The sequence below is a fragment of the Trachemys scripta genome, chromosome 19 (genome assembly GCF_013100865.1).
Source record: "Trachemys scripta elegans isolate TJP31775 chromosome 19, CAS_Tse_1.0, whole genome shotgun sequence".
Taxonomy (NCBI): domain Eukaryota; kingdom Metazoa; phylum Chordata; order Testudines; family Emydidae; genus Trachemys; species Trachemys scripta.
Window position 1 is genome coordinate 8,026,226 of NC_048316.1, and position 25,270 is coordinate 8,051,495.

The following is a 25,270-nucleotide window of genomic DNA, read 5'->3' on the forward strand; positions in this document are numbered from 1 at the left end:
TACATTTTTTCGCCAATCTTCAGTTGAAGGAAGTTACGTCACCACCTATTCTTGATGCCTCAGCTGCGAACTTTAAGCATGTTTTGAGGAGTAGAAATGACTGCATTGTAAAGTTATCCATTCATAATAAAAACAAAACTACTCGTGTTTAAAATGCATGTTTTTCTATGGGACTTTTTTTGGGAAAGGGAACGTTGGGAGAAATCAAAGCTAGAGATGTTGGATGGACAGGGAAACTATTACTAAGGTAAAGACGGCTGACCTTTTGCTACTGAGGAAACAGGTGCTGACGAGAACATCCCCACTTAAATATAATGACAAAACATCTGGCATACTATTTTTAATGATGACTTTGGAAGAAAAGAAGTTCAATGAACCAATTTAGAAATGGCAGGTTCTTGGCTTCAATCTGGTGGTTTATTTGACATAGGCTGTTCGGGTGTATTAGCTTCTATGAAGTAGAGGAATTAATGTTTAGCAGCTACTTTAGTTCACTGAATCACTCTGCCAACAGTAATGTGTGTGGCTGGCATCTCAAATTATTGCTTTCTTCTGTACATTAGAGCATCTCGTATTTAGTTACAGTAGAGCATGAAGAACAACAATCTGGTTTTAAAATACAGATGCGCTAGCTCATATTGCTGATGCACGTTTAAACCCTGAAGGGGAATAACCACAAATAAATGTAAGATTGCGCAAACTGGTGTCGCAGCTGCACCTTTGAATTCCAATGGTATGTAGCTTTGTAAAGGTAAGAAAGAAATGTCTTATTTAGGCTGGGTTTGGGAGAGAACAGCATTTCAGCTTTGTGCTTCATTCATGTTTAGTCAATTAACGTCAGCCTGAACACTTCCATATGAAAACTTCTAATAAACCATATACTTTCCAAGTCCAGCTAATACCTTGTTCTATAGTCCAGTGTTTCCCAAACTTGGGGCGCTGCTTGTGTAGGGAAAGCCCTTGGTGGGCCGGGCCACTTTGTTTACCTGCCGCGTCCACAGGTTCGGCCGATCGTGGCTCCCACTGGCCGCGGTTCATGGGAGCTGCTGGAAGCGGCAGTCAGTACGTCCCGCGCCCAGTGGGAGCCGCAATCTGCCGAACCTGCGGACTCGGCAGGTAAACAAACCGGCCCGGCCTGCCAGGGGCTTTCCCTACACAAGCGGCGCCCCAAGTTTGGGAAACACTGATCTAGTCCATTTATGCCTGGAGGTGCCTCAATTCCTCTGCAACCTATATATATCGCTGTCCTTTCACCACTGTAATGCAGCCACCGCGTGGTTGGAGCACAGCATCCAGCTAGGCATACCCATCAGTCTTCCATCTGAGAAATTAATCAAATGGTGCACTAAGAAAAAGGACAATGAGTTCTAATTTGTCTTTTGTCTGAGGCAATTCTGTTCAGGGAGGGGTAGCATAGCATTAGATGCTGAGCAGAGTGGTCCTAGGTGTCTAAAAATAAAACTTGAAAGCTTGTTTTTTCTCACCCACAGACATTGGTCCAATAAAAGATGCTACTTCACCCATCTTATCTCTGAAAACACAACTGTCTCAGTCTGAAATAGAAAATATTTCATCTTCCCAGTATTCCCTTCTGCATCTATAGTAGATGGCTATTTCCATCCCCGAGTTGAGTGCTGGGTAAAACAGGTTAATGGTATCCCGTCACTTAGCTTTTAATTCTACTCTATAGAATTAAGCTGTTCGTAATAATGTGCTAATTCTAATATGTTACATTGCTGATTCAAGGAAAATCCATGGAAGACAATACATTTGATCTGGATTCACACCAATAAGAGGCTGCGGTCCATTTCTATGTTCCCCAGTTTCCTTAAACTAGTTCTTTCCTCTTCAAGATATCTTCATTCGTAACTTTTGTCCCAAGAATTATGTAAAGAATACAGCAACGTGTGTGTGCAGAGCTCTTAGCACTGGAGTGCTTCTGAACTTGGTTGTTTAGAAGGACAGAAGCATTTCAGCTGCCCTAATCAAAGGATCGAGAACCTGCCAGTACTTGTGAATTAAATAGATAAATTAATGCATCCAACGGGTCATTGAGTCCAATACCCACATGCCAAAACAAGGCCTGCTTCTGGGGTGAAATGTATAGTCATAACTATATCACTTGCTGTAGCCTCTCAGACTTTTGTGGTCTTGTGTGAGGATAACCCCTCATGTCATTCTTCAAACCTGTACCCCTCTTTGCCACAAATGGGAGGGGGGAATAATTTTCCTTTTGCTGCAGCTGTATGAATGCTTAGATGTGAATCTAGCCAGTAGGGGGCACTGGTGACACACAACTACAACATAACATGGCAAGTTTCAGTTGCAGAAAGAGAGAGGAAGTAGAGGATGTGAGAAACTGATCTTCACCCACCTGCCTGCTGCAGAGAGGAAGAAAACCATTAGGATACGGAAGCTGCAGATGCCACCGAACTGTTCCTGCTTGGTAAGGACCGTCTCCATTTTAAGAAAGACATAATGGTTTCCTGCAGTCACACTGGAAAATCCATCTAGTTCATTGCATTTCAGAGGGGCTAAAAGTGTGTCCATCTTCTACCTTCCAATTATCCCTGCTAACTGCTTTCACCTGTTGGCATCTATGGAACCAAACAGCAAAGGAAGTGGTATGGAAGGAAAAGTGCCTCACTGTAAATTCCTTGTTTGTAGGTTGTGCGTGCTCCCATCAAAAGGCTGGAATTTTAAAAAAGTCATAAAAAATCATAAAAATAACATTCACCAGATGCCAAAACTGTTCCGTTTATCAGAGAAGTCTCTGCTTAGGTAAAAAAAAATTTTTAATGTGTAATACATTCAGGAGATGGGAACAGATCTTTTGATGCTATTCTGGTTTAATGAGTAAATGTTTACACAGGGTTTTTAACTCCCTCCCCTCATATCACAGGATTGTTCCAGTTTGGTTAATGGTTCAGTGAAGATGGAAAGACAATGGGAGTTGGACTGGGCCCTAAATATCCCCCCCCCATTTCCATAATGAACAATTCTGACCTGGTGTGTAATTATGTATTTAGTACATAATTGTACTATATAATTGAATTTTTTCTTGATCTTACAGTAGCTTTGAAATTGAGAAATTACCAGATTCTTTCTTGTAACATGATAAAAGCCATCAGACTCTGCTATTCATTAATTGCTTGCAAATGGTCCCTTTTATTTCTTTTATTTAAATCAGCTTGTTTTTAAAGTTACTTGGGAACAAACAAAAGCGATCACAACCCACCTTTCCCTACTGCTCCTATAACTTTTAAAAACATCCCATTTTTTGTTGGCTTGACAATTAGTAATAAAATAAAAATGTGGAGCCCTTCACTGAGATTCTCTAAGTCAGTCCTTCTCCCTATGCCACATTCCTGATCAGACTTTAAGGGAACAGAATAAGGAAACTCTAGAGTAATGCCAGTCTTGGCTTAGATGTGCCTTTTGAATTGTGGTGCTTTGTCAGCGGGTGGCGCTGTGACACCATCTAGGTCTTTCTAAATGAGATCTGGAACCAGCTGGCTGGAGAATATAAGGGTGTTACGTTAGAAGTGTACAAAGGGTCCATGGAAGGAGACTTCCCGAAATATTGAACGTGGCGTATTCTATCATGCTAAAGTATGTTATGAAAGGCAATTGCAGCAACTCAAATCCTTGACCTTTCTTTAAAGCTGCTGTTTGTTTCTGACTTTCTATAACTCTTTGACCTAGGACTGTGAAACTGTTTGTGTAAGCACCCAAATTGTGACTGGGTTTAAACAAGGGGATAATGGGCATTGGTAAGCCAAAGACCTGAGCACTGCTTTCAGGGCTGATTCAAGTTATTATCTTTAGATCTATATAGTCCATCCAGCAACAGTGTAACCTGGCACCTGCAGAAGTGTATGGATGGGGCCCACTAGCGTATTAGCATATGAAAAACATGATCATTAGCACCCAGGCCTAGGGTCTAGGCCTCATTGACAATATCTGGAGCAAGCAGTGCCTGGGGGATTCCAAATGTCTTCATACCTTTTGAGATTTGGAAATTGCCACCCTGTTATTGTTGACAAGATAAAGTCACTTTGAAAGTAAAGCTGAATCACAGAGGTAAAGATTCATATGGTTCAGGGAGAGGGGTGTGGTGACCAGAGCACATGACTGTCCGATTTCTGAAGGGGGTAAATCTGGGAAAATTTTCTCCCTCTCAACTAGTTTGCGTGGCTTTAATATTCAGTAACCTACTCATCTGACAATGCATGTTCTTAGCTTGTCGCTTGCTAGCTATGTTCAGCTATACTATTTCTAAGTTCCCCAACATTTGAGAAGCTAATGTGGCTGGCTCCAAATCCTCACCATTAGAAATCCCATAGATTTCTGGGGACTAGGAGCCAGGACTCCTGGCTTCTATTCCTGGCTCTGCCATTCACTCGTTCCAGTGGGTGGCTTCCTTCACTCTTGCGTGTGCGTTTCCCCCAGTGTAACGTTGGTATAATGCTGCCTACCTCGTGGGTATGAGGCTTTGTGTTTTCAAGTGCTTTGAGATCCTTGGCTGGAAGGTGCTGCGAAATGCAAAGCGGTTCTGTTTGGGTGGGTGGCATAGTGCTGCTTTGAGTGGACGCTGTCCTATGTCTGCCTGGTGCACAAGGTTCATGCCATGGAACTGCTGGGGTTCTCTTATACTGAGTGGGGCAGGCTGCTTGTGTGTCTCTGCAACAGCAAGAGAGGTTGGTGGGGGGGCGGGTCAGTCCATTGTGGAGAAAGGCACATAGGGGATTAGTAGCATCTGCTGCTGATTTGGGGTGGGAGGGTAGGATTCCTTCTCCAAGCCCCTAGCAGATTTCCCATGGGCATAGGGTGCCCTCAGCATCTAGCTCTTGGGATGAGAAAGGGGACACTGCATGCAGCCCAGCACAGCCTGCACCGGCAGACCAAAAAAGAAATCGCCCCGCTCCAGCCTCGAGAATGTCATTTCTTGCCATGGTGTGTGGATCTGTCAGGGCTGTTTAGCTGCAATATGACAGATTGTCCTATTAATGTGTCATCAAGTGCACTTTTACAAATTCATGGCTTGTCTACAACTAACCTGAAAAGGGGGCTTAAGTATGAGAAGGCGCCAAAGAAAGTTAAATATTATTAACAAATAAAGACTGCCACATAGTTTTGATGGAATGTGAGCCAGTGGGGGGGGGTGAGGGGGATAGGTGATAGGTTGTTAACTGTTTAGCTTCTCTATCTCTGTGTTTCAAAGATCTGGGTTTGTGCTCCCAGCTCTGGCACTGACTCACCATCTGATTTGGGGTGGGGAGGAGAATGTTGCTTTGATGCTCTATGCCTCAGTTTCCCCATCTGCAAAGTGGTGAGTATAGATCCTGGCCAACCTTTGTAAAGCTCTTTAATATCTGTGATTTAAATGTGCTGTGCAAGTGCTAAGTAGTATTACTTGGGGGATAATCCCAGTCATGAAAAGGGAGTCAGACTGGGGAAAATGGAAGTGCCTTATGGTCTAGTGGATAGAGGAGACGACTGGGAGTCAGGGCATCTTGAATTTTATTCTTAGCTCTGCTGCTGCCTCGCTGTGCGACTTTGTGCCATTTCACTGGTCAGTCCCTCAGTTTCCCTATCCATAAAAAATAGGACGGTTATTCCCTAGCTTGCACAGCATTGGTTAACACAACATGCACACACGTATGCCAAGTGCTTTGAGATCTTCCTCAGGAGGGCAATGGGGAATGGTGACACGGCCTTTATTAAAGACACAGTGAATCCGAGGGGGTCTGGAGAAAAACGTTTGCATGGAGCAAAGTTGAATAGAGAGTAAAAGTTGAGCTCTGACATCTGGATGTGCGTGTGTGTGTTGTGATGCTGAGTGCATATTCAAAGCCACATACTTCTAACGCTGCCACATTCCCAGGGGCAGTTTTGCGATTCCTGAGATAATGAAGGGGAGTGTGGTGGGGGGTGCTGATTTAAATCTTCCTGGCACAAGGGCCAGGTCCACTTACAGGGCGTCTCTAATAGGAATGTGAAGAGAATAGGCTTGACAGCTCATTAGAATGATCCCTCCCTCTTTTTTTTTTTTTTTTTTTTTCTTCAAGTTGATGGAAACACTCTCAGGAAAGAACTACTTATTTGCTGAGGTAGAGCAAAGGCTGAGGAAGGCTTTGCCAATTTGCAGCTGGGAAAAGGAGCACAGAGAGAAATCGGAGATGATCGAAACTTAGAGAGAGAGGTACCTGAAATCTTGCATAGTGTGGAAAGGAGCTAGGATGGGAGACACAAGACTCCACATCCTGACAGCTGTTTACAACACTGGAACTGATTGCTTGTTCTCTTATTAAAGCCAAGGAAAGATAAAGCCAGACAGGGTTTGGCTTGGGACAAGTTTGTCTGCTCCTAATAGACCTAGGTACCTCCTCAGATTCCTTCTCTCCCAATTTTAACTCTTGATGCGTGCGAGAGATCAGCTCTCTCCCTAGAGGACTGAGCCCCTGGTTGGATTCTGCCACGTTCTGCATCTCCAGAGGAAGAGCGATTGTAGCAGCTTTGGGTTTTCGTCGTCCAGCATTGATGAAGGCAAAAAGAACTGATGGGGGCTGGTCATTAAGGAAGGGGTCCCATCACTAAGCTGAGGATGAGCAGACCCCATTGAGCACCCTTTGAATTGTGCACAAGGGTTTAAATGACAGAAGGTGAAATCTCCCATTGAAAAGGAACAAACCCACAACCCCCCTCCTGGGCTTATGTGCTGTCAGCTCTGGCCTGAGCTACAGTTGCCCTGAGCCATTTGACTTTCTAGGTTTCATAGTTGAGTGAATTTTAATTGAGATCTGAAGACTTGGTGGGGGTGGGGTAAAATTTTAAAGGCAGAGTTGGGGGGAAATCTCCTAGTCAGTTTCCATTTCTGAAAGCTCTGTGGGGCTGAGCAGACTGACTTCCCTCTTCCCCCGCTTTGCCTGATCAAACTGCGACTGTGGATCAGAATTCGCAAACAAATAGATCCATGTCGGTTCAATGTATCCAACTTGAACAGAGGATCTCTCCAGAGACAAGCGCGTTGGCGCGTGCTGATGATTTGACATCGTCTACCAGAGTGGATCATCTTCAACAGAAGTAACTTCAATAAGAAAGAAAGAGAAAGGGGGTGGGGGAAGAGACATCCGTATTTATTACTTCGTTTTGCTCCTGGAGAGTATTCAGCCTCGACTCAACACCCCCTTCTAAAAAGAAGCCAAAATGAGGGGCTGGATCTGGCTACTTGTGGCAACTTTACTGTGCCAGCAGCTCTCTCTCTTTCGAGTGATGGCAGCAAAGAGAGAGAGAAAGAAGATGAAAGAGCCCAATCAATATACAGAGCCCTTCAATGCAACCCTGTCCAACAGTGAAGAACTGCACGGGCATCCCAAGGTATGTATTAAAGTAACCCATGTGTAGTCATTGCACTGAGTAGTTTCTGGATGTGTGTGGTTGGGTTATTTTTTCATTGATCCAACCAGTCTTTTAACAAATTCCCTTCCTCTTGCAAGAGCGAGGTGTTAAAATCTTCTTTCTGTGGCATGATTTCTCATCCTCCCACCCCCTCAAATGACCAGAATACTAGGTATGATGTTGACTGATTGTTTGTTTTATTTACTTGCATTACTAATGTGCCCATTCTGGTAGCCTCTGATCATTTATTAAGGCACCTGGTTGGCAGGAAGTTTATTTTAAGTGTACAAATTATCCTTGCTCAAAAACAGCTGTTAGCTTCCAAAGGGATATCCGGGTAGCCCCGAGTCAATTCGCCATCCTGATACGAACATTCCAATATCATTAGTGTGCGTCTGTTGCACGCACACTTTTTGAGCGTGGGATACGATGCCAAAGCAGGCTTAGATGACACAGTGGTCTTAGCACCTGAGTATGTGTGAGCCCTATCTGCACTACAGCTTCCACCGGGGAAACTGCACACATTGGGAATTACAGGTCAGAAAAGTCCTAGTGTAGCTAGACAATCTCTGTCAGGAATAGCTGTGTGTGTTGTCGGGAAGGATTTGAGACTGTAGTAATAATGCCTGAAGGCAGATGTATATAGTAGGATCCTTGTGTAAAAGAACAGCATAGACTATGTCTAATACATTAATGCCTACTAATGCTATATTACCAGGCATAGGAAGTGAACCAGTCCTGCAGGGTAGACCCTTTCCAGGAAGTGTCAGTGAGAATCATTCCAGTCTGAAGGCTGCAAAAAGTTGCAGGTCAATTGTTCAGGGATCCCAGAAACCCTTTAAGATACAGCCACTGAGAATTCACATTGAGTGACGGCGGTGGGGGGGTGGGGGTGGAATTAAAAGCAGGGCCTGGGATTAGGAGCAGGACAGAATGAAAGGAAACTGCAGCGGTGAGAAAGGAGGGAGTAACCTCCTCCATCACGCAGTCCCTTTCTCTCTGACACACACAAAAATGTCCCTTGTTTCAAATGTAGATGACCTCTAAAATGTGACTTCTTTGATCACAAGCATTAGGGGCGGCAGTCACTATAGCAATGGAGGAACAAACCTGTCAAAAACTGGGGGATGGCTGGGAGGGTGAATTAGAACAATCGGGCTGACATTCTAAATATCCCATTCAAAGCCATTGTGAGAATAATTGGTTAAGGTTGGGCAAGTCTGGGAAACTGTCTTCTATATTAAAAAGCTGGCGGCTGCTCTTAAGTGATCATTAGGGGAATATAGGCTGTATTTCTTCTGTTAACCTTGCACTGCTTATTGCAGACTTTGTCATCACAAACTGTGTGACTGTTAATTCTTGGCGGGTTCATGCGCCTGATCTCAGTCACTTCTCTGTCACCTCTTTAAAAGTGTCCCCTTTCTGCATGCTGGGCCAAATTCATCCCTGGTGTAACTGCAGCAGTCCATTCAGGAATGAATTTGGCCTGCTGAGTAATTTATCAGACCGTTGGCAGCGTGTGTCTTAATTTCAAACTTAAACAAAATCTAGTCCGGGTTGAAATGGATATAGCAACGTATGCATTATTGCTGGAAGTAGTGTAGCTGTTTCGAGGCATCACACATGCATAGTAATGTACATTGTTTAGAAGCTGCAGCTTCTGAAACTGAACTACCTTGCTGCTTCCATGGCAAACCTTTTGGCTACTAGAACAGGTTGGTGGTGCAATGAAGACAGACCCTCTGAAATAACGATAATTCAAACGCTCCTGACCTTGTTTGATACCCAGATCCAAAGTTTGCAACTTGAACTTCTCATATGGTGAGATCTTATAAGGTGAAGAATGCTCAGTTATTAGTTAAGGATTGTTTTGAAATATATCCAGACTGTGGCTAGAGTGTATTGTCTTTACATTTATATAGCACCTTCCGAGCCAAGGGGTTTTAGACAAACTATAAATAAATATAGAGCACCACTGAGCTGCAGCCACCTCTGGGGTGAATGTCAACTGCCATCTATAACAATGAGTGCTTTGATCAGGGACACCAGGGCAATCAATTAAGTAAATGGACACAGGGCCACGCAGGAGCAGAGTTTTTAAGGTCTTATCTGAAAGACCCCAACACAATAAACAGTTTGAACTTTACATATCTACTTCTGAAGCTGACCCTGTCAGGCTTTGAATCTATGGGCCCAAGGAGTCTAGAGGTTTCATACCTGATCTCGAGATTACAAAATGCTTTACAAAGTGCACTGTGTGTGCAGTGTCATTGAAATGAGTATCTCCACCTCTGGAGTGGAAGGCTCTAGCCAACCAGTGCACAGCTTGCTGAATGAGGTGTATGGTATCCCTTCTCGTATGCTGGGTGATGATATCCCTACCTCCAAAAGTGGGGTGTCAGAAATCAAAGCTTCCAGATCTCACTCATTTAGCTTGATCACTTGCTGGGAGTTGCTTTTCCATGAAGATTGACTTAGCCTCTCTGGCCACCACTAGGATTTGAAGATATTACCTCTGAGGAGTCTCATTTGGTAAAGGTGACCTGCCAAAGAAAAGAAAAAAATCTGACAGTGTGCTTTTTCCCTTTAGTATTGTGCATAAAAAATGCTTAACCGTTTGTTTTTGTTGTTGTGTTTTGAAAATCTGTGGTCTTCTACCATACAAATTAAGATCGTGTTTACCCTTGAAGACTCTGTGATCACCTGGAGAAGGCTCAAGGAAGTGAAATCTGATTAGCTGAGAGGGGAAGTGATTTTTATCTAGGCTGCTTAAAACTCAAGTGTTTGTTTTCATGTGTTTAACTAGATATCTGGGAGGTCCATCTTTGTGGTGAGGCCACACCCTGGCCTTTTCAATTAGGGGCTGAGAGAGCCCCTGAACATACATGGCTTCTGAACATACACAGCTCTCTTGAGTCATCCAAGGAGACCTCTAACTAAAACTGGGAAGTGGAGCACTTGATACTTCTGATATTCCTAAGGAGGAAATGTTTGTGCTTCATGGTCTCAGAGACACAGACAAGGTTTTCATCTCTGGGCCAAAAGACCGAACACATCAGACACTTGATCATACCCATTATACTAAAAGGCAAAATCCCATTTTTTCCCCCCTTGCTGGGTCATTTTTAAAGTGATTGTCTTGCTCTCCTGGAATTGAAACCTCCTCATCTATTATTGGGAGTGAACTACATCCACCCTGATTGAATTGGCCCTGTCAACACTGGTTCTCCACTTGCGAGGTAACTCCTGTCTCTTCATGTGTCAGTATATAACGCCTGCATCTGTAATTTTCACTCCATGAATCTGAAGAAGTGAGGTTTTTACCCATGAAAGCTTATGCCCAAATAAATCTGTTAGTCTTTAAGATGCCACTGGACTCCTTGTTGTCTTGCTAAGCACATGCAAAGAGCTCTTGTCTTTAGCCCAAGGATGGACTTTCCAAGCTAAGGGCATAAATTGATAGAGATGGTTGGGGAAACTTGTCTGCAAGGCAGTCCCGTTTCAGTTTGGTTTGGTGCTTCGGCCACCCCCACGTCGTCCACCAGCCAGGCTTATATCCTCCTTTCCAAAGGCAGTGCAAGGCTCCTTCACCCTGATGTGCAGGAACCACCTCCAGGAACAGAAGGGGAATTCTGTCTCCACAGCCCATTCAGCCCTTAGCTTCACTGTTGAGTTTCCCGACCCACTCAGCATGGTGCTCTGTCCCCTTCTAGGGAAGGCTGGGCCTGAGATCAAGGAGCTTTGGCTAACAAAACTGGCTCTTTCAGCTCATGCTTTAAGATCCCCAGAGGCCCCAAGTTCAATCCCTACTGTTGATCCACCCAAGTCCAGCAATGAAGGGGTTCAGGAATAGTCATGTGTCTGATGGGAAGCTAACCTGTCAATGCCAAAACAGACATCAAGGGGTAGTTTATTGACCAGTGCTGCTCTGGGCTGGATCTGAACTGGGTGCCAAGGGAAGTTAATGCTTTTTATCCTGTTACCAAGCCATTGAAACGTCTAGTGCCCCTCTCCTAACTCCTGTCCCAAAATAACGGCTTTACATTAGAACAAATAACTGATCTATTTTTTCCCCCAGAAGGAATCTGTTATTAAATCCTTAATTCTAGGCAGGATCTATTGTAAAAGGTTTTAAAAAAAATACCTGAACGCAGCTGGTTCTGTAATTAGATTCAACTGCTGGAAACAAGAATTGTAGATATATTGCAGCCGCGGGTATGACTGGGCTTGAAACCACAACCTCCTGGCTAGGCATGTTGTCCCGTCTGATGGTTTTAAAAATCTCCTTGGGCAATTGGGCTAGGTGCAACGGAAGCCTTTTGTGAGCTAATTTCTGCCTATTCTGACCACCTCAAGAATAACAGGTTATACTAAAAGCAGACTAGGTTATTTTCACACACAATGCATGTGAATAATAATGACATTGGGCTGCATGTTACCTGACAGAGGTTAGTGTTCAATCAGTCATCTTCTTTTTGCCCTCATTGGCATCCAGCTAAAGCACTGCCCTGCGTGCATGAAGCAAGCTGGCTAGGAAAGGGGTTGTTTCTAATAGGGCCTTTCAGATGGGAGCGCTTACAGATTTGGCCCATGCAGGAGTCACATTCTGCTCATCACTGTGATGCAGCCACCTCTGGGGTTGAACACCTCTGCTGTTCAGCAGCAGCAGTGTAGGATGAGGAGAATATTGTGTATCCCACTGACATTGTGAGAAGGATTTGAGGTAAGCAGACTTTTACCCTGGTTGGAGTCGGTACCAGAAGTGTCCATGTATCTTTTTAATAGTCACGAAGTGCGCAGGAGGTACCTGGTTTTGCATCTCCCCTGAGTGCTATTTTGGGCACTCATTCAACACCACCAGCACCACTTCCTTCACCACTTTGGTCTTTCCTTGGCAGTCCCCCAATGAGGTAGCGCCTAGGCGTGAACCTGCTTATCTTGTGGGAACTGATAAGATCAGTGCTGCAGGCAGAAAGCTAATTATCATTGCACTCAGCTCCCCTTAAAGGTTTGGGAAGCCAAGAGTGGGAAAAGGATGGAGGTTGGTGCTAATGGAGTTTTTCTTCCATCAGTCATAGGAATCGGAACTGGCTGCAGCCTAAGGTGAACGGGCAGATGTAAGCTGAAGGGCAGGTGTGTTACTCTGTCCAACTTCCCAGTAGTCTTTGGAGCTTAGTTTGTCCATGGCAAATTTAATAAGATTCACCTGGATGGTAATTCCAAAGGTCTGAGGGGTTTGTGTGTAATGGGTCATTCTTCCCCATCCCTTGAACAACCAGTGAACCCATTGGTTCATGAACTATGTAAAGTCTGCTCCAGGCAGTAGGTCTATGAGAAACTAGACCTTGATCCTTCCCATGGACACTGTTAGCTACTGGAGCCTCATTTTGATCCACCTGAAGAAAAGAATCCAGGGGAACCTTGTGATGGCAGAACCCAAGTCAAGCTTTCACAGCAGCCAGCAAAAGCAAATGTAGCGACCAACATCATGGGGCCGCTAGCAGGGTCTGAACTTCGGATTTCCGGCGCTAGACTCACCAATTTTTTTTTTTAAATGTTTCTGGTTGAAGGTTTGCTTCAGTTCTTGTCTTAGCTGAACAGATTCACCCATTACTGAAAAATAACTAGGGCCAGGTCTACCTGGGCTTTACCTCATTTAATCTCCCCCTCCAAACTTCTTCTATGCTACTTTCCTTTCTATTTGAATCCTGTCCAAAAACCAACAGTCCTTCCATATAGCCAGTCCATTGGGGTAGCACAAAGCACATACCACCTCTGGTTATGAGATCTGCATGTTGGCCTCACTTGGGAGATTGTGCACTCAATTCAAGGGGACTTTATTGGCATGGCAAGCTCTATGGGTATAACCAAAGCTGTCTGTCAGACATGGGTAGAACCCACTCATTACTGTCCAGGCCTGACCCAGTGTGCTGGGAGCTGTGACAGAGAAGAGGATACATGTTGTTCTTCACCCAGTCGAGGTCCGCTTAGAATGGTGTTACCAACGTAGCCCAGCCCTCAGCAAGTAATTCAGAGCAACGCAATAGTTCGATTTACTTGGTCTTTCGGCCTGCAAGGTTTTCTTGAGCTAATATGATTTATTTCCCAAAGGACCTCACTTGGATTTCTGTTCAGGAGCTAGGATCCTACGAGCACAGTGTAGTACAGCTCTGTCAAAACTGTCTAATTCTTCCCTTTCTACAGCGCCTTTCCCAACGCGTGCTCCGCCTGCAAGTTCAGGGATCGCGTCACCTGCCACTTCAATACAGTTAGCTCAGAGTCCAACTCTGCCACCTTTTTTCACCTGGAGTAGCACTTACTCCTGCGCATAGGCCTACTGACTTCAGTGGGATTCCTTGTGGGAGTAACGGTGACAGGTGCATGCCCTCAAAGTGGATTAAGGCAACTTTCTGAGCAACACAACAGTTTTGGAGTGGGGGAATGAAGACGAATTCCTCCAATTAAAAGAGAGGGCCATTTTAGAGAGGAATTCCAGTTGGGATTTGGCTAGGAGGCTGAGCTTAACACCTCTGCTGTAGTGAAAATTCTCATGAGATCCTTAAAAACCACATGTGGTCAGGTCCTTGGTTTTACGTCTCGTTAATAACCAAGAGTGTGTGTAACCATGAGTTATTAGTAGCTGCCGTGGGATTTTTCAGGCTAAAAAATAGCAATATGTCATTTTTAACTAGTTCCAAACGAAATACGTTACTGGGGTAAGTCATTTGTTACTAATTATACAATGGGCCTGATTATGCTCTTGCTAGTGTAAATCAGGAGTAACTCCACTGCTGTCCAGGGGCTTCACACTGCTGTAAAACTGGTGTCATCAATAGCAGGATCAGGCCCAATTTGTGGCTAGTCAAAGGTTAGTTAATTTATTAAGAGAGCAGGGGTTGTTTTCCTAAGCCAAGAATGTTAAATGTACTTCAGTTTATCACAAGAGTGAGACAAACCATAGAGGGGAGTGTGCAGGATAGATACATAGATACAGGGGGAGGGATAGCTCAGTGGTTTGAGCATTGGCCTGCTAAACCCACGGTTGTGAGTTCAATCCTTGAGGGGGCCATTTAGGGATCTGATGTAAAAATCTGTCTGGGGATTGGTCCTGCTTTGAGCAGGGGGTTGGACTAGATGACCTTCTGAGGTCCCTCCCAACCCTGATATTCTATGATACTGTGGTTCTTCATTGAGTAAAACACTTGACTGCAGTGACGAGTGGGACAAAGGAGTGAAGAATTTTGACCACTGTGATTCCTGGTGGGATTCATTAGCTTGTTCAAAAGTAAAGGGGAACTGCCACTGTACAAACATTGTCTCTCCCGCCCCTCACAATCCTTTCCTGTGCTACTAATGATACGTGAAGTTATTAACAGAGCGGGAATGTATTTAATGCCGTTTACTTGTCTACTGTGTAAAGTGGTTGGTTTACTTTTTTCATTTCACTCACTCAGCACGGACGCCGAAATGACACTCGTCGGTTTCATTTAGAATTGCACCAACCAGCTGGATCCCAAATGCACTTTAGCTTCCAGGAAGTTCATATCTTTGCCGCTTTGAGGTCCCTTCTAGTCCTACATTTCTATGATTCTGTGATTCAACCTGCAGTGCTAACGACAGTTCATTCCATGATGGGTGAGGCCTGGCCAGAGTTTAAGGCCTGTGTGGTGACAGTGGGCTACTCAGGTTATATTAGTCAGTCCCAGAGGTAGAGAGCCAGCGGGAATCCCGTCACCCAATTACAGCTCAGTCTATTTCTTATCTACCATGAGGGCCACGACGGAGCTTTACTTTCTTGTCTGTTTCACAGTCTGGTTCTCATGCACTAGCAGAAACGCTTTTGTATCTGGGTTGCAAGGTAATGTCAAAAGGTCTGATCCAAAGTCCACTAAACACTTCCACAGACCTTTTGGATCAGGCCCCTAGGATCCGATTTTCATCCAAGTCAAGGAGAAAACTCCCACCACCTCCAGTGGGGCAGCTTTGGGCCTATAAACAGCAAACCATGATGCAGGACCCATCTCCTGCAGCAGCCTTTGCTTTGCCTGGATTTTGAGAGAGAGCGCTCTCAGTCCCGGGCGATACCTGAGTTGGCTGCAAGCTCTTTCTGGCTGCTGGAGCCTGCCTCTGCCAAGAAAAATAAAGAGGCTTGCATGCTTATTCTGAGGATTGCTCATGCATGCCATAGTAATTAAATAATAATACCACAAGGATGGAACATTCATTTTAACCGTCAATCACCCTCGCGCTGGAGAAATTGGGGAGTGCCATGGCTGCCTTACAGAGGGATTTGTAATTCAAGGAAGCTGCTGGCGCGATGGTTTTTTACTTCAGGAGGGTTTCTTTGTCGTTTCTTTCATGGGATGTGCCATCTGGGCTTTTTTTCCAGTGGGGTGTCTGCTTTCTGGCTGACTTCCGTTCAGCACGTGGAGGGCTGAAGACAGTCATCCATCTTCACTGTCAATGGATGGGTCAGCCCAGGACCATCTGCCTGACTGCTGATTATTTAAGCAGCAGGGAGAGGGCTTTGCACCTGATCTGCAGCCCAAAGAAGTTAATGGGCATCCTTGGGTCGGTCCCTTATTTGCTAGCATGGCCCAGTGTATTCTGATCCCTAAGGATCCAGCCTGTAGGTGACACTGTTGAGCTTCTGCCACATGAGCCGGCCCTTTCCACCAGGGACCAAATAATCCTGCCTTCCTTTCCACTGGAATCCAGGCGCTCTCTTGTTTTATTCTGATGCGGGCTTGAGGGAATGTACCACACCACCTGAGCCAGGCACAATTATTAATAGGCCATTTCCTTCTGCTGCATGAGCTGCACCACAGACCCACAAATCCCACTCACTGGGGGAAGAAAGGCACCAGTTTCCCTTGGCCGAATGTCAGGCAGACACTTGCCAGCCCTTTCATTGGGAGACTTTAACCTCTAGAAAATTAATAAACACACAAACAGCTGGGCACGGCCTAGAGTAAGATTCAGAGATGCTGCCTCCATTCAGTGTCTGAGATGGGCTCGAACTGGAATCTCAGCTCTGAACCCCCTTCCACGCCATGAAGTTCAGATACAACCTTTGTCCCTATTCTTAGACTAGATGGAAGCACAAGCTCCATTCTAAACACTGCCCCCAAACATTAGGGAAATTTGCATCTGGTTCATTGCCGCTTGGGCTGACCCGTGGTTTTAGTGGGCCTGATTCGTTCTTGAAAAGAGCACCGGCCAAGAGCCTGCAATACCCAGCAAAGTCAGTGGAAAGTGCAGCTGCTCATTTGTACAACTGCAAATTGTTTGTTTGGTCATGGTCTCGGAAAGTTAAAATTTGGCAAATAATTGTGCAGATAGAAGTTGGTGAAAAGATATGGACCAGAAGTTTTCACGGGGCCTCTCTGCTTTCCTTCCTCCTGTTTCAAAAGGGGCTACACAATGTAACTACCCAGCTCCCATTGACTTTCGGTGGCCTATTGGTGCCTAAATCCCTTGGGCTTCTTTGAACATTCCAGCCACGATAGCAAATAGTGGAAGGCGTAGCTGGAATGAACAGTTTGCTAGGAGCTAATAGGCTTAAAATACAGCATGCCACTGAACTGCAAGCCAGGTTGAAAAATCAGAGTCTGCTCATATATAATTTGCGAACAGAGAAAAGGACTAAGTTCACTGAATAAACAAGCTCTTATGAATAGTTAGTCCTGCTCTCATTTCAAAGATGGCTGCTAAACTTGAGTATGCCGGGGAGTGTACCTGGCAGCCGTGACTCTCACACTAATTACCTGATGACAGTGGAATGCATGAACAATATGGAAAAATGATGCCGGATGCCCACACTTTGGCTGACAGTACAGACACCAGCTATTTTACAAGTGTCTACCTGGGGGGAAGGTGGGCTGCCGGAATATAGCAATTCCGTGGGAGTGAATTCTGTCTGTGGATCATGCCCCAGCAGACAATCCCCTGCAATCGTTCGTTGAGAAGATAGAAACATGGATTTGGTGCCAAGGTTTTCTGAGAAACTACCTCCCCCCCCCTCAATTCCACAAAACATTTGTCACTTTCTGATTGATGGCTGTCTAGCAGTTTGTAAATCTTCTATTGACTCAGGATGTTGAAATAAAAAGAGTGGTGGTGACATCATCCCTCTGATCAATGGATGGATGCACCCGGGTGCCAGGATTCATGCCTGGAGGGAATAGCTTTCTGGATATGCATCAGGTTTGAAACACCAGTCTTAATAACCACAAGATGGAATTCCATCAGACTCGACTCAACCTGTCATCCTTCCGAAGGAGATGAATTGAGTTCCAGACAGTTTACTTTTCAGGGGTCTTTCAGATGAGACCTTACAAAATGTGGTCTTCTCTCAGGGTGGACATAAAGATAGGATTTGCCTTGATGTCTTTAGTCAAAAATTTCCATCCCCTGCTTCCCTCTTCTACTGCTGTTGTGCAGTGTGCTGGATTCCAATCATCTAATGCTGTCCTCCTCAGAGGTGGCTGCATTCTTGGCAATGTGTTTCTGGATTCTTCAGGATGAAAAACAATCGGTACATGTAAGACAGTTATGTACAGTCTTATTAAAAAGAATGCACAGGGCTAGTACTCCAGAAAGTGCTTGTTGCATTAGACAAGGCGGGTGAGGTAATATCTTTTATTGCACCAACATCTGTTGGTGAAAGAGACAAGGTTTCGAGCTCCACCGAGCTCTTCTTTGGGTTTTAGGCAGCTAAATGAGATGGTGAAGTGAGCAAACCTGGATGTTTTGCCAAGGTCAAGCTATTTCCTATAGGGAGCAAGAACACTGCAGATACTGAAGCAGCCATATCTATTTACCCTGGGTAAAGCTGGCATGTTTGATCAGTACCACCCCTGCATATAGCATTGCAAATGTACACAGTGCTTAACAGACACAGACTGAGGCCTGATCTACACTACAAAATTATTTCAGTGTAACTATGTTGCTCAGGGGTGTGAATAATCAATACTATACTGACCTACACACCCACGTAGACAGCGCTGTATTGGCGGGAGAGCGTTTCCCAGCGACATCGCTACTGCCTCTGATGGAGGTGGAGTTGTTAAGCCAATGGGAGACTTGTCTCCCATCAGCTTAGAGCATCTACACCAGACAAATACAGTGGCGCAGCTGCATTGGTGCAACTCTGCCGATGTACATTTCTAGTGTAGACCTGCCCTAAGCAACATTTCCTGAATGGAAGATTTTAACTCTGAAACATTGAGACACTTCTGCTTTCCTCTCCCTGTTCCCAATTCCCATTTGTCCCTTTCCCATTCTCCATTATGTTGTCCGATCTGCTACTAGATACAGTAAATAGCTATTTACTTGTTTCAAACTCAAATGGACCCTTACAGGTCTAGGAGTCCTGTCTAATATCTTTTAAATTCACTGCTGTGTTTTACTGGTTTCCTTGTCCACACCCCGGCTTCCACCTCGTTGGAAGGGGGAAGAAAGCGCAAAACCACTCGCTTCTTGGATGAATTCCCAGGATCGACAATAGGCACTTTTTTCAGATTTGATGCATTCTTTCCAGTACTTCTTCTCTTCAGCTCTTTCATTAACAAGTCTAAATGCCAAGGCATGACTCATTAATCTCTGGGCTGTCAGTTTGCTCTGAGGGGGGCTGAGAATATTGGGGCTCGAGATGGACTTGTATTTTCTCCTCCTCGCAGTGATGGAAATTTGCCAGACTGATAGGCGAAGGGATTGGGACCTCGAAAGTCAACGTCCAGTTGTTCTTGACGGGGGATTGGACAGCTTAGAAAACTGGTAACAAATGGGCCACCGGGCCAGCCTTTCACAATGCAGCTAAAAGTTCAATCCCAAGTCAGCTGAATGTCAACCAACAGGTGAGGCCTTCTGAAGGCTGTTGGGCAGGCAGCCTTTGCAAGATGAACGTGGAAGTCTTACTCTAGCTCCCAGGAGACAAGGGGCCAAATTGCAAAACCCTCCCCCAGGATAGACCCCATTTCCTAGAATAAAGGATCCAGGATTGGAACTGGCAATGGATAAGATCCCTTTTAGCCTCTCCAAGTGATCCCTCCCATTCATGACTGAGGCATGTTGGCAGGGAGTATTATGCTGCTGAGAAGTCTTGTGTCACTTCCCATAGTGTATATGTTCTGTGCCGTATAAACGGGCTTCATTGTTCATGGCTGTCAGTCCTGGCATCTTTCCGAACAAAACACCATTGCTGGGGTTTTTTTAAGTTAAAAAAGATGATGGACCATTTCAAATAAGGCCATAGACTCTACCTCTCCGTAACTCTGCATGGAACCAACCACTCCCACCAGAATGTCATATCCTGCCATAGGAAGGCCGAGTAGGATACCATCCTGGGGCTCAGGACCATAGCACACAGAACAACCATCCTGGGGTGCTCCTCAGAACTTTCACATAGTAACCTCATCCGCATCAGCATGACATTTATGGCTTGTGAGGGTGATTTTTAGCCCAGGATCAAAATGCCAACCATGGCCCAGAGGGTGGAAACTGTATCCGCTGCTTGTTAAGAGCGCCATGCAAACAGCTGCTTGGTGGAACTCAATTTGCAATGCACAACTTATTCTGTTGGTCCTATAAAACCCAGGAACTGAGCTAAATGTTCTTAGTATCAGAGGGGTAGCCGTGTTAGTCCGCATCTTCTTCTTCTCCATGCATCTGAAGAAGTGGGATTTTTACCCATGAAAGCTTATGCCCAAATAAATCTGTTAGTCTTTAAGGTGCCACCGGACTCCTCATTGTTTTTCTACTTGTTCTTGAGCACCATCTACTGGCACTGTATCTGTTAACTAATTATATACCTATGTACAGATACAGAGCCACTCCTGTAATGCTACTGACATGTCAGACATCAATGAATCCTCTAGTGATATGGCTAGAATGAGATTGTCAGGTAGGTCTTTGATTGCTTTTTATTTGTATTGGACTCTCAAAAATGTTGTGGGTGTTCTTGGAAGCCTGCTGTTAGCTTTCTGTCCCAAACAATGGGGTGAGTCCCCTTCCCCACTCCAGCCCAGATTAGTAAGGGACCTAGACATTAACACATCCCAATCAATTTGCCCTCTCCTTTTTGACACTACATTCTAGCACATCCCAGAAAGAACATGGCATGGGCACTAGTGTTTAGGAGGGATTAGTGTTTGTTTTAGGCTGGAGAACGGGCTAGAATCAGAGGGGTAGCCGTGTTAGTCTGAATCTGTAAAAAGCAACAGAGGGTCCTGTGGCACCTTTAAGACTAACAGAAGTATTGGGAGCATAAGCTTTCGTGGGTAAGAACCTCACTTCTTCAGATGCAAGTAATGGAAATTTCCAGAGGCAGGTATAAATCAGGGGCTAAAATATGAACCTGTTTCCCCACCTGCCTATCTCACAGAAGTCTTCTGAGAATTAATTAGCAAACGGTTGCAACAAAGCCCTATATAAACGCTAACGGCCTTATTTTCCCCACTTGGCCCCTTGTGTCGACATTTGCACCTGGGCAAAGTGGCCGCTAAATCAGAGCGGTAGCATTTCACACCTACGTCATGCTCACTTGGTGCAGGTGTCAATAATGACACAAAGCGGATGGCAGTGGAGGATCAGATGCCAAGGATTATTAACTGCTTGCTGCAGAGGTAGCACAAAACATTGTTTCAGTGTAGCTCCTGTCTGAACAGTGGCACGGCTGACAAAATTTCCCAGTGACAGACTGATAAATATACACATATATACACACGCACCGCTATTTGGAATCCAGAAGACATTCTGCACCAGGACAGTTTTGTAGGCCTGACCCTGTCTCTTTAAATTCAGCCTTGTTAGCACTAAAAGAATGCACATGTGTAATAGGGCTTGCCTGGGGGTGGACCGTAGCAGTGATTTCCCCCAAGCCCATTTACTTATCAGCACCAGGTAAAGCCATAAGCATTCAGCTTTGTCACTTGGTGCCAAGTACAAATGATTTGCATGTTGCTGAAATCTCTGGTGTTCCCGCAGTGCCATAGCTTCCCAGCCAGACGAGAGGGGGGGAAAGTGACGCAGTGGCTGTACATGGCCCCATGTGCTGTTGTGTTTCTTTGAAGCCAATCCATCGAGGCCATCTTTGATTCCGTGACATAAAGCAAAACCAACGGACTGGTAAAACATGGGTGGAAATTGGGGTCAGGTCAGTCATTCTTGAATAAACCTGTGGGCTTTTATTGGACTCCTATCTGGCTGCTTGACTGGCAAGGGGCCAGGTCTAGCCAGCTCTATTGCTGGTTGGAAAGTTTAGGGAGCAGATCCTGTGATGGCACCAGTGAAAATTCAATTGGAATGTGAAATGTCATTTGTATTGTATTGCGTGTGTGCGCATTACATGTATATGCATATTCCTCTGCATACGTGTGTGCATATACATATTTGTGCAGGCATATAGACTCATAGACTTTAAGGTCAGAAGGGACCATTATGATCATCTAGTCTGACCTCCCGCATGTCGCAGGCCACAAAGCCGTCCCAACCCTTTCCCTTGACTCTGCTGTTGAAGACCCCAAATCCTGTGGTTTAGAGACTTCAAGTAGTAGAGAATCCTCCAGCTAGCGACCCCCGCCCCATGCTGCGGAGGAAGGCGAAAAACCTCCAGGGCCTCTGCCAATCTATCCTGGAGGAAAATTCCTTCCCGACCCCAAATATGGCGATCAGTAGAACCCCGAGCATGTAGGCAAGATTCTCCAGCCAGACTCTCATTGGCCATTGATACTATTTACCAGCGATGGCACGCTGTTGATTTGACTAAAATCACGTTATCCGATTAAACCATTCTCTCCATAAACTTATCTAGCTTAATCTTAAAGTCAGACAGGTCCTTCGCCCCCACCATTTCCCTCGGAAGGCTGTTCCAATATTTCACCTCTCTGACGGTCAGAAACCTTCGTCTAATTTCAAGCCTAAACTTCCCCACGGCCAGTTTATATCCATTCGTTCTCGTGTCCACATTAGTACTGAGCTGAAATAATTCCTCTCCCTCCCTGGTATTTATTCCTCTAATATATTTAAAGAGAGCAATCATATCCCCCCTCAGCCTTCGTTTGGTTAGGCTAAACAACCCGAGCTCCTCGAGTCTCCTTTCGTATATATCACATGCATGTATGTACATTTGTGCATGTGTGCATGTATACATGTGAACAGGCGACATGGCTTTTGTATCTATGCACACGTGGATTACTTAGGTGTGGGTCACTATGGGCTTGGCAGTGAGTGTTTGATTTCTCGCAATTACTGTGGGGCAGAAGGATGTTGTTGTTCCATTGCCATCACTGACTGGTGGGTGACTTTTGTCAGGTCACGTCACCTCTCTCTCCCAGTGTTTGGAGACCGATGGGGGAAATGCCCTTTATGAACCCAAACTATTGTTGCTATTTTAAATAGCAAGGGGCTCCGCTCTGGGATTTTATCTTTTCTGATGTCCAGTGTTGACTTTTAGACACATTATGGCTCAGGGGGATTTGATCCTGATATGGGAAACTCTATGCGGATTCCACAGTGGATGTGCATGAATGTAAAGGGATGTTGAGCCAGGACTAGAAGGGAGAGTGTCTTGCAGGCCGGTGCTATGCAGACTGTGCTCCTCATTTCCAGCTCTGCCAATACAGTTTGCTCCTGACGTTGCTTTTGTGGCAATGGGCCTTCCCCGAGTTGCTTCATTGTGCAGTGGGTGTGAGGTATAGACAGCAGAGAAGCCCCATCTCCAGAGGTTAAGAGAGAAGCCAATGTTAGAGATTCACTATACCACATGGAGTCCCCACAAGTGCTAGTTCAGTAGGAAATATTCATGCCTTGGTGGTCAGAATTATTTCAGTTGTCCCAATGGACTCTTCTTATTATCTCCATCCTAGAAGGACCCAGCCAAGGTCAGCACCCTCTCCTGCTAACCCAGGGTTCTGGAGACTCAGTCCAGCCCTAACCACTGGACCACACTGCCTCTCAACACTCTGTACCTTCCTCCCACGTTGTTCTTTGCATTAAAGCAATGGAATTTCTTGTGTTTAACATTTTTTTTTTTTTTTTATTCCAACATTTCGTAACACAGCTTCTGCAAGCTGCAGCCTGCAGGCTCCCTCTCTGCTCTTATGATCTGGTCTGGAGTCATTTCCCCACCCTTCCTCTTGACCTCTGCAGCCAGCCCTACATCCTTCCACAACGAAAACTGCCCCCTCACCCATCCCAGCTTCAAGTTCTGACTTGCTCTTTATTGGGGCTAGGCCTTGAACTGCCAAGTTCAGCTCCATCTCCGAAATAAATGTCCCACAAAGTTCAGGGTGTTTGGATCCAGGGGGTTGGTTCAGGCCCCCTTTATTCGTTAGGGCTCCTGTTGGATACCAGACAGTCACGCAGTCTGAGTTTAGGATTCTTGTCAGTGGATGAAGACACACAATGACATCCAATCTTTGTTCTCGTTTCTCTTTAGATTCTAGAATCTCCAGATCCTCGAATCACAGATCCGCGGCGCACCTGGATCTCATTTGTACATCGCCCGGACGATGGCAACAACTCCAAAAGGAAATGCAAAGGGAGAGACAAGAAATTAGTAGGTTACCGCTAGATATAACACCGGATCACAAATATCTGTGTCCTGGGCCAAAATTTCCCCTCATACGGCTGTTGTAAAAGGTGCTTCTGTGTGCCTTCCCACCCCAGAGATGGCTGCATTTTAGTGGTGCTATATGTATTTATAGTTTGTAAAGCATTTTGGGAAACTAGGACAAAATGTGCTATATAAATGTAAAGTGAAAGTTGTGTCTGTATGCATGAGCGTGTGTTTATGTATCCATATATGTGTTCTGCTATTCTCAACAAATCTTTTAAAATCACCTATTTCTTGTGCTGAGACTTTCCCTTTAACTGACGGGTATTAAGGATCCATAAGAAAGTGTTTTAGCCTCCACAGGCACAAGATATAGCAGTATGACCTAGTGGATAGAGCACTGGACTGGCAGTCAGGAGACCTAGGTTCTATTCCTGGTTTGGCCACTGCTCTTCTTGGGAGCTTGGGCAAGTCTCTTTATTGTTCAGTGCCTCAGTTTCCCCATCTGTAAAACGGGGATAACGATACTGACCTCCTTGGTAAAGTGTTTTGAGATCTACTGATGAAAAGCGCTGGATAAGAGATGGGTATTCTTATTATTTCGGAAGGTTGATGTGTTAATCAGTTTAGGACCCAGGTCTCACATGGAGACCCACTTCCGGGGTACAGAGTAGCTATTTCTCCTTTCCAGGAGCCCTAGTTGACATCCTCAACAGTCACACCAAATGCACAGCCTCACGTACTTATGCCATCCTTACGTCATTGCAATAGTCTTAGGCTTGGAAGGATTTGATTTTTATCAGTAAATGCCGGTAAACGTCAATTTCACCATCCACACACAGATCGAGGAAAAAAACATTTCCATCGATAGTGACCAAAATAGGCACCGTCAGAAAAATGCCACTTGAGAACCAGCCCCACCTTAACGTGTATGAAACGTATCGTAGTGCTGGTGTTAGTGGAGCAGGGGTGCCCACTAGGTAGCTTTGACTTTTTGATCTCAACATCTCCTGCCATTAAATAATTATGGTCGGACCCTCTCCATAATTTCCCACAACTGCAAAAATTGAAATAGATTAAAAATTCTGCCAAGCCTCGTTGATTTTATTAAACTATGTAATAGGGTGGCTCTGCTGCTGCTCCGGGGAGCCAGCAGGTGGCGCACATGGAAATTAACAAACCCAGCCCCCAAAAGGCTGGTGACATGCTACCATCAGTGATGCCGGAAGGTAAAACAGAAGCAGCAAACCCAAGTTCCCCCCCAGTCCCCAGAGACCCAAAGTAAGGGCCTGGCCTTGCAGCCTCTTACTCACA

General features: G+C 45.2%; 1 protein-coding gene across 2 annotated transcripts in view; it reads left to right on the forward strand.

The window, feature by feature from the left end:
• Window positions 1-6,082: 6,082 nt before the first annotated feature.
• Window positions 6,083-25,270, forward strand: part of C1QTNF12 (C1q and TNF related 12) — a 43,850-nt gene continuing 24,662 nt past the window's right edge. The window contains exons 1-2 of one of the 2 annotated variants that reach the window (XM_034753613.1): window positions 6,083-7,380; window positions 23,840-23,959. In XM_034753613.1, the coding sequence (XP_034609504.1) occupies window positions 7,210-7,380; window positions 23,840-23,959 (291 nt within the window). In that variant the 5' untranslated portion in view covers window positions 6,083-7,209. The remainder of the gene's footprint in view (window positions 7,381-23,839; window positions 23,960-25,270) is intronic. The other variant, XM_034753614.1, reaches the window with a different exon arrangement.